The 12,573-nt window shown below is 35.7% G+C and overlaps 1 protein-coding gene across 1 annotated transcript; it reads left to right on the top strand.

Annotated features, from left to right (window-relative positions):
• The first annotated feature begins 6,853 nt into the window (after positions 1–6,853).
• LOC148546940 (uncharacterized) lies at positions 6,854–7,300 on the top strand. Its single transcript, XM_088498124.1, has one exon. The coding sequence runs from the start codon at positions 6,854–6,856 to the stop codon at positions 7,298–7,300; it is 447 nt and encodes a 148-aa protein (XP_088354250.1).
• Positions 7,301–12,573: the final 5,273 nt, after the last annotated feature.

The raw sequence follows: 12,573 nt of genomic DNA on the forward strand, positions 1-12,573 counted from the left end.
CTATTGTAAATTAAAAAAACCATTATTTCTAAAAAAATACAACTTATTCCTGTGTACTCCTATATACTCTAGAGACAATAACAATTGTTATTATCCATTGTGATTCAACTAATTATTTTTGAAAATTCGAAATGAAGTCCATTGCTAAAATTAAAAAAAAAAAAACAGTATCCTAATATTTGAATTTTTTTTGAAAATAATATTTTTTTTCCAAAGACTGGATGTTGCAAAGATAATGACGTCTGGTTTCAGTGAGATGGTCTAGGCCTCAGGATCTGACCTCACAAGAGGCTTGGTTATTGGTGGGTTAACCTGAAACTCGGAGTCTTAAGGCACAGCGAACTCTCCCATTTTTAGATACAAGTCTTCAACCGAAAGTGTTGTCTAATCAATATTTACTAAAGTTTAGTATTATAAAAAAATTATACAATTCTACTTTTATAATATAAATTAGTGTTTATCTCGATCAATCCTTTAATGCTATATTAAAGAGTATTTTTGCCGTACTCTTCTCTGTGCAGTAACAAAAAGGATACTCAGAAAAATACCATTCTCTCTTAACGTCCATTGAAAAACAACAAAAGAAAACAATAGAACTACTGAATATTTCATATGACACCAGTGACAACTAAGGAAGTGATATACTCGTACATATTTGGGCTAAATCACATCAATATCGGAGTCATTTGTTCACATTGAATTTAGGTGCGATGAAACAATAGTTTGGAAATAAAGAGGAGCCATGCATGCAACAAAGAACTACAAGATTGGATGATTTGTGGAGTACCATGGAGTACCATACCCTATGACTAATAAACATAAATCATTATATTGCTTTATTGCATTGGAGGTATGGCATATGGTATGGAATATATGGATATCCGTCCTATTCTCACCTTCCAATTATAACTGCCATTGGCTAATGATCTCTCTTTTTCTTGTGTCCTTAATAATATTTATTCTTTTATCATATATGAATTTGTGGCAGAAAGGGAATTGTAATGCATAGAGGCTAGAGCTAAGATTGTCAAAATTGGGACATAGAATGAAGCTTGGCTAATAATGGCGTTATTGCCTTATTAGAGAAAATTAAAGCAGCTCGATAAATTATAGCTTATTAATGCATATAAAATGAAGGCACACACTAAAATGCTTAAGCTAAGACTAGTAATTTTAATTTATATTAATCAACAATTTTAGTCATCATTACTATTAATCAGGTTACTTAATTTAAATTTTGATTAAAATTGCTCTTTTTCTAATGTGAATGAAAATTTTTTCTAATATATTAAAACTATCTTTTTAAAAATAATATATCATAAATTGCTAATAATATTATTTTATATTTATTTACTTAAACAACTTTTTTTCCCTAATTAATAATATAATTTTCCTAACAACCATAATGGATAGATGGGTTAGTTCAATTTATTTATTCAAAGACTAAACTTACAAATCCAAACACTTAGACTAGTTATGGACACTTATGGTCGAAACTCTTTAGATTGGCTACTTGGACGACTATACGCAATGCTGAGGTAATTAAACAACTACGCTAATTATGACCTAGATACAATAATTTATCAGGTTTAATTTTTGTTTTCTTCAATTCCAATTATATAGGGTTTGGGATTTAATTTACATAATAAGATTTCTTATTCATAAAAAAATCAAAATGATGAAAACGAAATATAACAAGTTTTTGGTATTTTAAACTTAAAAAAAAATGTGATAAAATCTATCATTGCAACACTTTAATATGGCATTTCCAAAAATAATATATATATAAAAAAATATATATGATTTTCCTAAACCCTAAAACCTATTTTCCTAGTTTTATATATATATTAAAATCTATAAAAAAGAGAGAAAAAACTCAGATATATATACCTTTTGAAATGGTTGCATATGCATATAGAAAAGAAGAAAATGTCTAAGCTAAACACTCACAGGGCAGCTCTCCTTTGGCAAATTAATTAATTACTGAGATAATAAAATTAATTATCAACAGCAATATATAATATATAACCTGCCAATAGAGATTTGCCCTACGAGTGAATTGCTTATTATAATAATTAATGGCACTTCTTCAAACATGCCATGCATGCTCGCTCTTGGTTAGTCAGTTATATATACACACACCTCCAAAGTTTTATAGGCACCAATGCAACCTTAGGGCTAACCACAAAAGAAAACGGCATCTTGGATTATGCCTTGGATATACTCATCTAAAGCAATTCCTTTTCTTTTATATATGGAAATAAAAATAAGAAAAAGTTGGGTTGATAATTGTTCTCATCACTAGGTTTTGATTCTTAGAGGTCCTCATGGTATCACTATCTCTTGAAAGATTTTTTCACCTACTTTTAGACGAAGCTTGGAATTGAAGAAGGACGAAATTGAAACACAGGAATCGTTGGATGCTCTTTATGTGACCACTACCAACATATATAGTTATCGGAAATATTTTGTAACTAAAGAAAATCAGTCAAAAACAGTCATAATTTGTCTTATTTAACATTAATTAATTATCGCAACAATTAATAGAATGTTAAATAAGGTAAGTTTTGGCTTTTTTTTTCTACCTAACATTAGCCGTTATATACAGTGTAAGGTCAATCAATATAAAAGGATTATTCACTTAAAATAATAAGCTTATTAAATGAATTTTGAATTTTTGTATAATATAAATGTATTAATTTTTTTTTAAATACTACCTTTATATCATTATTAACAAATGTTGTTAAGAACAATCTATTTTTTAAAATTTCAATTTGCAAAGTTATTTTCCTTTTTTTTTAACCATTGATATTTGCGATTATTCAACTATATATTCTCAAACCTAGAGTAGCGATATATGTCATGATCGATCATAGGATTTAGAACACTTCTTGAAAATATAAAAAGAGAATGATTTTATAGACAATTTTCTCATAAATAGAAAGTTAGTTACCTTCTATAAGACTTGTAATTGTTATTGGAAGAGTTGACTTGTAATTAAGATTAGTTGTTTTTCTAATTTTAGTTATTAATTAAATCAAATTGTAAATAAACTATGGTAAAACCCATTTTGTAAATCGCAATAATTTCAATTTTAATGTATCCAATTTTTTTAATGTGTTCCAGCAAAAAAATTTAAAAAAGAAAATCAAAAAATAAAAATCAAGTTTAAAAAAATTCAAAATAAAAACAAAACAGAAATTAAAAACTCGAAGAACAAGAGTAATTAAGGAGATTAGGGATGGACATCTTATCAGAGATATCGTTTATATGTATAATGCTTATACTTTTCTAATAACAAGTTAAATTAAAATCTTATAAACAACCAAAGAATAAAAAATTCTAATATATTTATACACTTGTGTCTTGTGTGTATGTAATATATAGAGGTGTTAGATATAAGAAAAATAAAGATCCATGTTACGTTTGAAAATTGAAACTATTAGCTGTTCTCAACTTTTAATTTGTTTTTGTTTTGTTTTTTTAACTTTTATTTTCAATTTTTTATTATTTTTCTTTTAAATTTTGTGTGGTTGAAAATATGGAGCATATTAAGAAAATTGGATGGATTGAGAAATTTAAAAAATTGTAAAATGAGACATTTTAAAAAACCATTGTAATTTATAAATTACATTTTTTCATGGTTTAACTAACTTGCTATTTATGAGAGGGTTGGGTAGAAATTACTTTATATATTAAAAATTTTAAAGAATCTTTTTTATAAAATTCTTCTATTTTTATATTTTTAAGAAATATTCTAAGATTTTTTTAGCAAAATCATATATTCAAACATACACCTTTTCAATATTTTCATGACAAAAAAGACACTGCAGAATGTTATTTTTTTTTATTTACTAAATATAACTATTAGAACTTTTAATAAGTCATTTTTAAATTAAAATATTACCTTCAATAAATTAATTTTAAAAAATATATAAATTTTAACAAGCACATCCTATATCAACTATATATTCATCAACGGGACAGAAAACACTCAAGTTGTTATTCGTTACGAGATTTTCTTTTTCTTTTCGGAGTTATTTACTAGATTTGCAATATATTTTGCAAAGATTGTTAACTAACCCTTATTAAAAGATTACTTAGTTATTCTTTTATTAAGCTTTTTTGTGTGTGTCAAAGTTATTAAAATTATACCAAAAATACTTGGGAAAAAATGGATACGAGGGATCTAATACAGAATTTCAAGTTCAAATGACATAGCCAATGAGTTATAACTCAAATAGTATAGTCTTTCCATATTCAATTAATAGATCGCAAGTTCGAGTCTCCTATTTTTGGTAAAAAAAAAAAAGTTCAAATGAGATACGCAAAAAATAATGGCTAATTATGGACTCAAATATAGTAAATTATGGTTTAGTACATATATTATATATATTCCTTTTAAGCTTTTTTATTACATATTGAAAAGATTGTAAAGCAAAGAATTATTCCTAAAAAGGATTTAAGAAATAGAGATATGAGTCAAATACAAAACTTCAAACTTAAACAAAAGTACAAAAAATATACATAAAACAACAATTAAAAATATTAAATTGTGGATTCAATCGTGTAAACTACTTGTTACTTGAGAAACTCTGAGCTACATATTACAGTAAGAAAAAATTTATTTTGTTCCATTCATGAATGAAATTTAATTAAGTGTAAAATATATTGATGGACACTATATATATTGTTCCTATGTGAAAGATCCCGCCGAGGTATAGCTCGTTCTGCTGACGCTTGAACTTGCTTTTCCTTGGAGCGGGAGAGAGGAACAACGTCGTCTCCTTCTTAGGACGGCGGTGTTGAGCACCTGCAAAGGGATTCCAAACGCTCAAGTAAGTGAGAGTATAAAAGTATTTAAAATTAAGATAGAGTGAATTTCCTACCTGTGACTGAATGAGTCACTTGTATATATAGAGTTACCTTTAGGCGGTTACTCGTATCTTTTCCTTTGGTTTGACGAAGTCTAGGTGCTATTATTCCGATTGTTGGAGTTGTGGTGGTTAGGTTGGAGAGATTTTCGGGGAGCTTATCCCCTTTTAGTGAAAGCCGATTCCGAGATCGTTGTAGTGAGCCAGGTTTTGAGTAATGGATCATAGCCTCCAAGCTTGACCTGTTTTGCAAAATCGAGCTATAACAGGTCAAGCTTTTGTATAGCTCGGAATCGGGTATTGTAGAAGTCCCAAGGTCGACTTGTTTATTGCGAAATTTTGAAGAGAGAGAAGATGTTGGAAAAGATAGTTGTATTTAATGCTCATTGGGTATGTGAACGATGATGAATATTGACCATTTGATTTGCAGTGTATCTCTTTTCATCTACGGATAGGGTTTGTTATGGTTTTTTAATTTGCTAAAGATGTGGGTAGTGGGCTAGTGGGTGGTTTCTGCTAGGCTCTTGATTATTCCATTTGTGTCTTTACATTTTTCGTGCGTTTGCTGAAGATGAGCAAGAAAGGCTAGTTTCTCTCGCTCGATTTGTTTTCCATATTGTTTTTACTTGCGTTTTCGAGATGGAGAAAGGGAAAAAGGTTGCGGTAGGGAGGGCTGTCAGGAGTAGGGTAAGAAGGAAACTACTGACGGGAAGGATAAGATTGTTGATTAAGTGTGGGTTTAGGATCCTAATAATCCCTTTGCATGGGTGGCAGAATCAGTTAGAGAGTATTCATCCGTGTTTGATGATGAACAGAGTGTATCTCAGTTAGGCTTACCATCTTCGTAGGTTAGGGAGGGTAGTGGTGTTAATCTTAGGTTTTTGCCATGTAGTGCTATTGATCGTGTGTATTATCGTGGTGATGGTTTTGAATATTTTTTTTATGTATAGCTGTATTTTTGTTGATTTGGGTGTTAGGTTTCTCTTTTTCAAGTTTGAGCGGGGGGTGTTGATGCAGCTTAAATATGCACCCTCTCAATTGCATCCCAATTCACGGGCTTTTGTTAGGGCGTTTGAGGTGCTAATGGAACATCTTGAAACTGAGCCGTCGCTGGAGGTTTTCTTTGCCTTATTCCAGTGTAAAGGTGTAAAGAGAGGTGGATGGTTAAACTTAGCAAGCACTCTGGGTCGGGCTATCTTTAGTTTGTATAAGTCATCTTATAAAGGTTTTAAATCGATGTTTCTAAGGGTTAGTGTTAGTGAGGATGAATTTTTGTGGTATGTTGATGAATGCTTACTGGAAAAGTTCCCTTTGTTTTGGTGTCCGAGGCCTAGGCAAGTATTGGGGATGGAGGAGATGGAGTATCGAAATGAAATGGTGGTGGAATTTTTTGTTAATAATATTTCTTTTTCTGCCCTGTTGTCTATTGTGGAACTTCTTAAGTGGGATTCTGACAAGGATGCTGTGTCAGAGATTATAGATAAATATTTAATTGTATTTGGTTTGCTTTGATTTATAGATTTTGACTTTGTCATTATCTCTGTGTATTTTCAGTTGAAAAAGCTCCTAAGGTAACCTTTAGTAGTTTGAGGGCATTCTTCTGTACGAAGAATGTGGATAAGGGAGGGTCTAGTAGTCATGTGAAGGCTGAAAAAGAAGCCAAGGTTAATCAACCTTCTCCTACTAAGAAGGTAAGCTATAAGCGAAAGAGGGGGGATGCAAAAAAGGAAAAGGTGGTGAATTTGGCTAATGACAAGGTTGGTGGGAGATGAGGACCTCACCTCATTGTGGAGCAAGCACTTCCCTCTGTCGATGGTTGCCGATGAGTATTGTCAGAGTCCTGCCGACATTAAATTGGCTCAGGAAGTTGGTGATATTGGCGTTTGTCAATATCTTCAGGTGTGGTGCCTTTTTCTTTGTTCTTTGTGTTTAATATTGGTTTGTGTGTGTTTGATTTGATTTGTTTGTTATTTCAGATGATGAGAGCTCGGCTGATGTCTATCGGCCGCACTCAGGAGTTAAAGCATGCTAGGGACTCGTTTGACAAGGCCGCTGTAGATCAGCTGATGCAAGATAATTTGGATAAAGGGAACAAACTTCGCACTGCTTTAGAAATGGTGGACTCTTTACAAGAGAGACTAACTGCTGCCGAGAATGTTGGGAAGAAGTTTGATGAGGAGAAAACCACTTTGGAGGCCAGGTTGGCTGTATTTGTTACTGAAAAGAAAAAGTTCGAGACTGACAAGGAAGACTATGGTCTCGAGATGTTCGCCGCGGGGTTTGAGAGAGCTGTTGAGCAAATTAAACTTCTGGCGCTTGCAGCTGATTTGTCCGCCATGGATCCGTGTAAGGTTGTTGTTGGCGGGGAGTTGATTGAGGATAATGAAGATAGTATTGAAGGGGAGGGTGAGAACCCAGATGTCTAATTTGATCTTTTTGTAGTAGATTACATTGTTTTTAGTTTTGTTGATTTAAAAACTTTTGGCTTTTGGCCAAGTACTAGTTCCTTTTGTATATTTTGAAACTGGTAACTTTTAGTTGAACATGTTTGTGAATGTTGAAATTTGATTTTGTGTTTATAACACATATTCGATAGGTTTGTGTGATTTTCCTTATGCGAAAATCTTTTTGAGATACTCATTGTATGAGTTGGATAGTTCTCGGCCGAGGGAGTAGGAGAATGGATTATGTGAAGTGAATTGTGTTTGTTATGTGGTAGAATGATAATTGCGAGGTTGCGGGGTGGTGTGCCTCATTAAAACCTCTCCAGCAAAACCCTCCTTAGGGATAAAATCTAGTAGTAGGAAAAAGAGTACATCACCGTACCCGACTTATAGACTAACTATAGTACATTCTTAAAGAAGAAATGTTCCAATTGTTTGGTAGTATAACTCCATCGAGAGTTTGAATTTTGTATGCTCCTTTGCCGATGACTTTATATATCCGGAATGGCCCTTCCCAGTTGGCACTGAGCTTGCCGTGTCCTGGTGGCCGTCGCACGTCCTCTATTTTCCTGAGGATGAGGTCTCTTTCTGAAAATGTCCTCGATTTGAGTTTTCTGTTGTATTTTCCAGCTATAGCTTGCTTTGTGGCGAGTTGTTGCAATGCTGATTTGTTTCGGTTTTCCTCGACGAGGTTAAGCTCAATTCGTCTGTTGTGAATGTTGTCGTCTTCATTGATGTTCTCGGTCCTAGGGGATTGCAGTGAAATTTCAACAAGTAACATGGCATTACATCTGTATACCAGCCTGAAAGGAGTTTCTTTTGTTGATGATTGCTCTGTTGTGTTATAGCTCCATAGGATTTCTGGGATGAGTTCGGCCCATTCTCCCTTGGAGTCCTCGAGTTTTTTCCTGAGTCCCTGCAGGATAATTTTATTGGCAGTCTCAGCTAAACCATTAGTTTGTGAGTGTTCTACGGAGGAGAATTGTTGAACTATTTTGAAATTTTGTAAGAAAGTTGTAAACTTCTGATCTATGAATTGTCTACCATTATCAGTTATAATGGAATGAGGAATACCAAATCTGCAAATTATGTTTTTCCATACAAAGGATATCATTTTTTCGGAAGTTATTTTTGCTAATGGTATTGCCTCTATCCATTTTGTAAAGTAATCAATAGCAACAATTAGAAATTTAACATGCCCTGGTGCTGGTGGAAAGGGTCTGAGGATGTCCAACCCCCATTTGTTGAAGGGCCAGCTTACCTTGGATGAGTGCAACTGCTTAGCTGGATTGTGAATAATTGGTGCATGATGTTGGCAATGGTCACAGTGTTGAACCTTACGCATGCAGTCTTGTTGTAACGTTGGCTAGTAGTAACCGGCTCGGAGGATCTTGGAAGCTAAATTTCATCCTCCTATGTGGGTTCCACAGACACCTTCGAGTACTTCGTTCATTGCTAACTTAGCATCTGCCGTGTTTAGGCATTTGAGGAGAGGCCTTGTGAATCCCCGCTTGTATAGCACGGATCCGAGCAATGTATAGAAACCTGCTCTTCTTTTGAATTTCCTTTTATTTTGAATACTACTAGGTATATCACCTGTTTGTATATAACATATAAACGGTGTTCGCCAGTCCTCTTCCTGTAAAATACTCAAAATTGTCGTTAGCATAACACTAGGCTCATCGAGTGCTAGTTGAGATAATATAGGTGTTTTAGTTTGGTTTCTCGTTGTTGCTAATTTTGAGAGGATATCTGCTCTATCATTCTGTTCTCGAGGTATATGGGAAATATCGAATGTCTGAAAACTGTTAATAAGGTTATTAGTGATGGTATTGTTTTTCTCTAATAGTGAATTTCTAACCTGAAAGTTACCTGTTACCTGTTGTACCACGAGCAAAGAATCACATTTGACACTTAGCTGCGTTACGCCCACCATTTGGGCCAGTCGTAACCCTGCTATGAGTGTTTCATATTATGCTTGGTTATTGCTCGCATGGAAGGTAAATTGTATGGATTGTTCTAAAGCTGTCCCATGTTCATCCTTGGGTAGTATTCCTGCTCCTGAGCCTTTATTGTTTGAAGCTCCATCGATGTATAGTGTCCATTTATTCTTCGTGGAATCAGGCTCTTCTATGGTGAGCTCTACTACGAAATCGGCCAACACCTGAAACTTGATGGCTCCTCGGGATTGATATTGGATGTCATATTCAGATAGCTCGATCGACCATTTAATTAACCTCCCCGCCAATTCAGGTTTCGTCAGAATTTGTTAGAGGGATTGTTCAGTTCTGACTTTGATGGTATGGCTTTGGAAGTAATGCCACAATCGTCTTGCCGTTGTTATGAGGGCCAAAGCGAGTTTTCCAGCTTCAGATATCTGACTTCGGCATTCTTGAGGGACTTACTGACGAAGTATACTCGGTGTTGTTGTTTTCCTGTCTCTGTTACCAAGACAGAGCTAATAGCGTGATTAGTAACAGATAAATAGAGGTATAGTGGTTTACCTACTTCTGGTGTTTGGAGTATTGGCGGTTCTGAGAGTATAGTCTTAAGCTCAGTGAAGGCTGCTTCACATTTCTCGGTCTATTCGAATTTTTCTTGTTTTCTTAGAGTTTTGAAGAAGTGATGTGATCGGTGAGCTATGCAGGGTAAAAATCTGGCTAGCGTTACTAGCCGACCAGTTAGTTGTTGAACCTCTTTGACTGTCTTTGGGCATCTCATGTTTAGAATCGCTTGGCATTTTTCGGGAGTAGCTTCAATACCTCGCCAGGTGAGCATAAAGTCGAGAAATTTCCCACCTTGCACTCCAAAGGCGCATTTCTTGGGATTGGGGTTCATGTTGTACATTTGAAGTTGTTGGAATATTTCTTTTAAGTCCTTAATGTGGTTTGTTGCAATGTAGTGTCTTTGCCACCATGTCATCGACATAGACTTCTATGTTTCGGCCAATTTGGTTTGAAAAGACCTTGTCCATGAGCCTTTGGTATGTGGCACCTGCATTTTTGAGCCCGAATGGCATAACCTTATAATAGAAATTTCCATTGTTAGTAATAAAAGCAGTTTTATCCAGGTCGGCCGAATACATTTGTATTTAGTTATAACCAGAATAGGCATTCATAAAACTTAAACATTGGAAACTGGAAGAACTGTCAACTAGTTTATCAATGCATGGGAGGGGGTATGCGTCCTTTGGACAGGCCTTGTTAAGGTCTATATAGTCCACACACATCCTCCACTTACCGTTGATGGGTTGATTGCTAACTTGTGACAGATGACGTTGGGGTCTATCCCTAGCATATCTGCCGGAGTCCACGCGAATAGATCGACATTTTGCCTTAATAGCTCGGCCAGTTGTTCACGTTCTTCATTTTTCAGTGCGTTGCCAAGGTATGTATACTTTTCTTCCTCGGATGTTAGTTGAACCTTCGTGAGGTCGTCTATTGGCATCGGTAATTCTTGGTAGTTGGTCCAAGAGTCCAAGTCGGCCAGGGGAGGTAATTGTTCCAAATTGTATACTGCCTGAACATATTGCTGTTCAGGCTGTCTTGGGTATTCGTTCTTCAGGCTAGCGTTATAGTACTGCCTAGCTTTCCTCTGGTCTCCGTGGATCGTTACGACTTTGTTATCCTACGAAAAAACTTAACACACAAATGCACAGTAGAAACAATAGCATTGAATGCATTTAAGGAGGGTCTGCCTAGGATTATATTGTAAGGACTTTTGCAATCAACAACAAGATATTGTATGTCTATGGTTTTACAATCAGGATAATTTCCAAATGTGGTTTGTAACCAGATGTAACCTTGGATAGAAACTCGCTCACCTGAGAAACCTACCAGTTTCCCGGATGATGGTTGGAGGGCTTTGTCACTTAACTTCATCTTTTTGAAATGTTGAGTAGAATAGCACGTCTGCATTACTCCCCGAATCCATCAGTATCTTCTTGACTAATGGCTCTCCCACCTGTGTAGTGATGACTACGGGGTCGTCAAGGTTGCGATCGGTTGCTTTATAGTCCTTAGGGAGGAATGAGATTTCTGGTTTGTCTTGGTTGACAGGTTGAGACGAGGTTGACCCTGTCACGGTCATCATATCTCGGTAGGATCTTTTTCTGGCCGAGTTTGTGCATCCGCCTCCTGAAAACCGCCAGAAATGCAGTTTATTATTCGGCAAGGTGTATTAGTATCTTCATCTACCTTTTTTCCCTTGTCTCGGGAATTGTCAGTTGTTCTAGAATACTAGCCGAGGTCTTCTGCATTTCGTTTCCTTCCTCGGGTGTCAATGTATTTGTCTAACAGGCCTTGTTGGGCCAGTTTTTCGAGGAGGTATTTTGCTATAACACAATCGTCCATTGAATATCCATATTTTTTATGGAAGATGCAGTATTTAGACTTGTCCATGTATCGCTGATCCTAGTATGTGCCTGCTTTGTTTGGAGGCTTGATGAGTTTCTAGTGTAGGATATCTCTGATGATGTCCTCTCTTTTGGCATTTAGGGGGAGCGTAGTTGTCGAACTTAGGTGTGAGCTTAAATGACCTTTGGTCTGTTCTATTGCTCGGGTGTTTGTTCCGCTTTTCATCTTCCCTGTTTGGGACGGGCTTTTCTGCCTTTTGGAGTGCTTAGAGCTCCTCGATCTCGATTTGAGTTGTTGCCTTTTCTCGAAATTCAGCTAGACTTTTCGGCTTTGCTATGACTATGGTCTCCTGAAATTTCCCTAGGTGAAGGCCGCTTTTCAGAGCGTGGAGGTGGACTTCTGGATTTAGGTTGGGTATTTCATTAGTTGCTTCAGCGAACCTGGTCATGTAGTCTTTCAGGCTTTCATATGGCCCTTGCTTAATAGTACTCAGGTAATCGGAATTGTGCACGTATATCTTAGATGCGGCGAAGTGGTTGACAAACTAGTCGGCCAATTCATCGAAGTTGGAGATGGAGCCTTCTGGGAGATTGGAGAACCAAATCAAAGTGGCTCCATCTAGGAAGGTGGGGAAAGTTCGGCATAGGATTGGGTCGTGTTCTTTGTTCATAAACATCATTGTATAGAATTTTGTGACATGGATATTTGGGTCGCCAATTCCTAGGTAGGGCTTTAGAGCTGTTGGTAGGGTGAAGTTTTTGGGCATCTCGAAGCTCATGACTTCTTTTGTGAAGGGGTTGGTTCTTTTGGTGGTTGTTTTCGGGGAATTAGGTATAGTGTGTTTTGCCTCCGATGTGTGTTCATCATTGTTATCTTTGTCTTTAGCGTTCTTGTGCTCCC

Source organism: Arachis ipaensis, chromosome B9 (genome assembly GCF_059453495.1).
Source record: "Arachis ipaensis isolate K30076 ecotype BB chromosome B9, ASM5945349v1, whole genome shotgun sequence".
Lineage (NCBI taxonomy): Eukaryota > Viridiplantae > Streptophyta > Magnoliopsida > Fabales > Fabaceae > Arachis > Arachis ipaensis.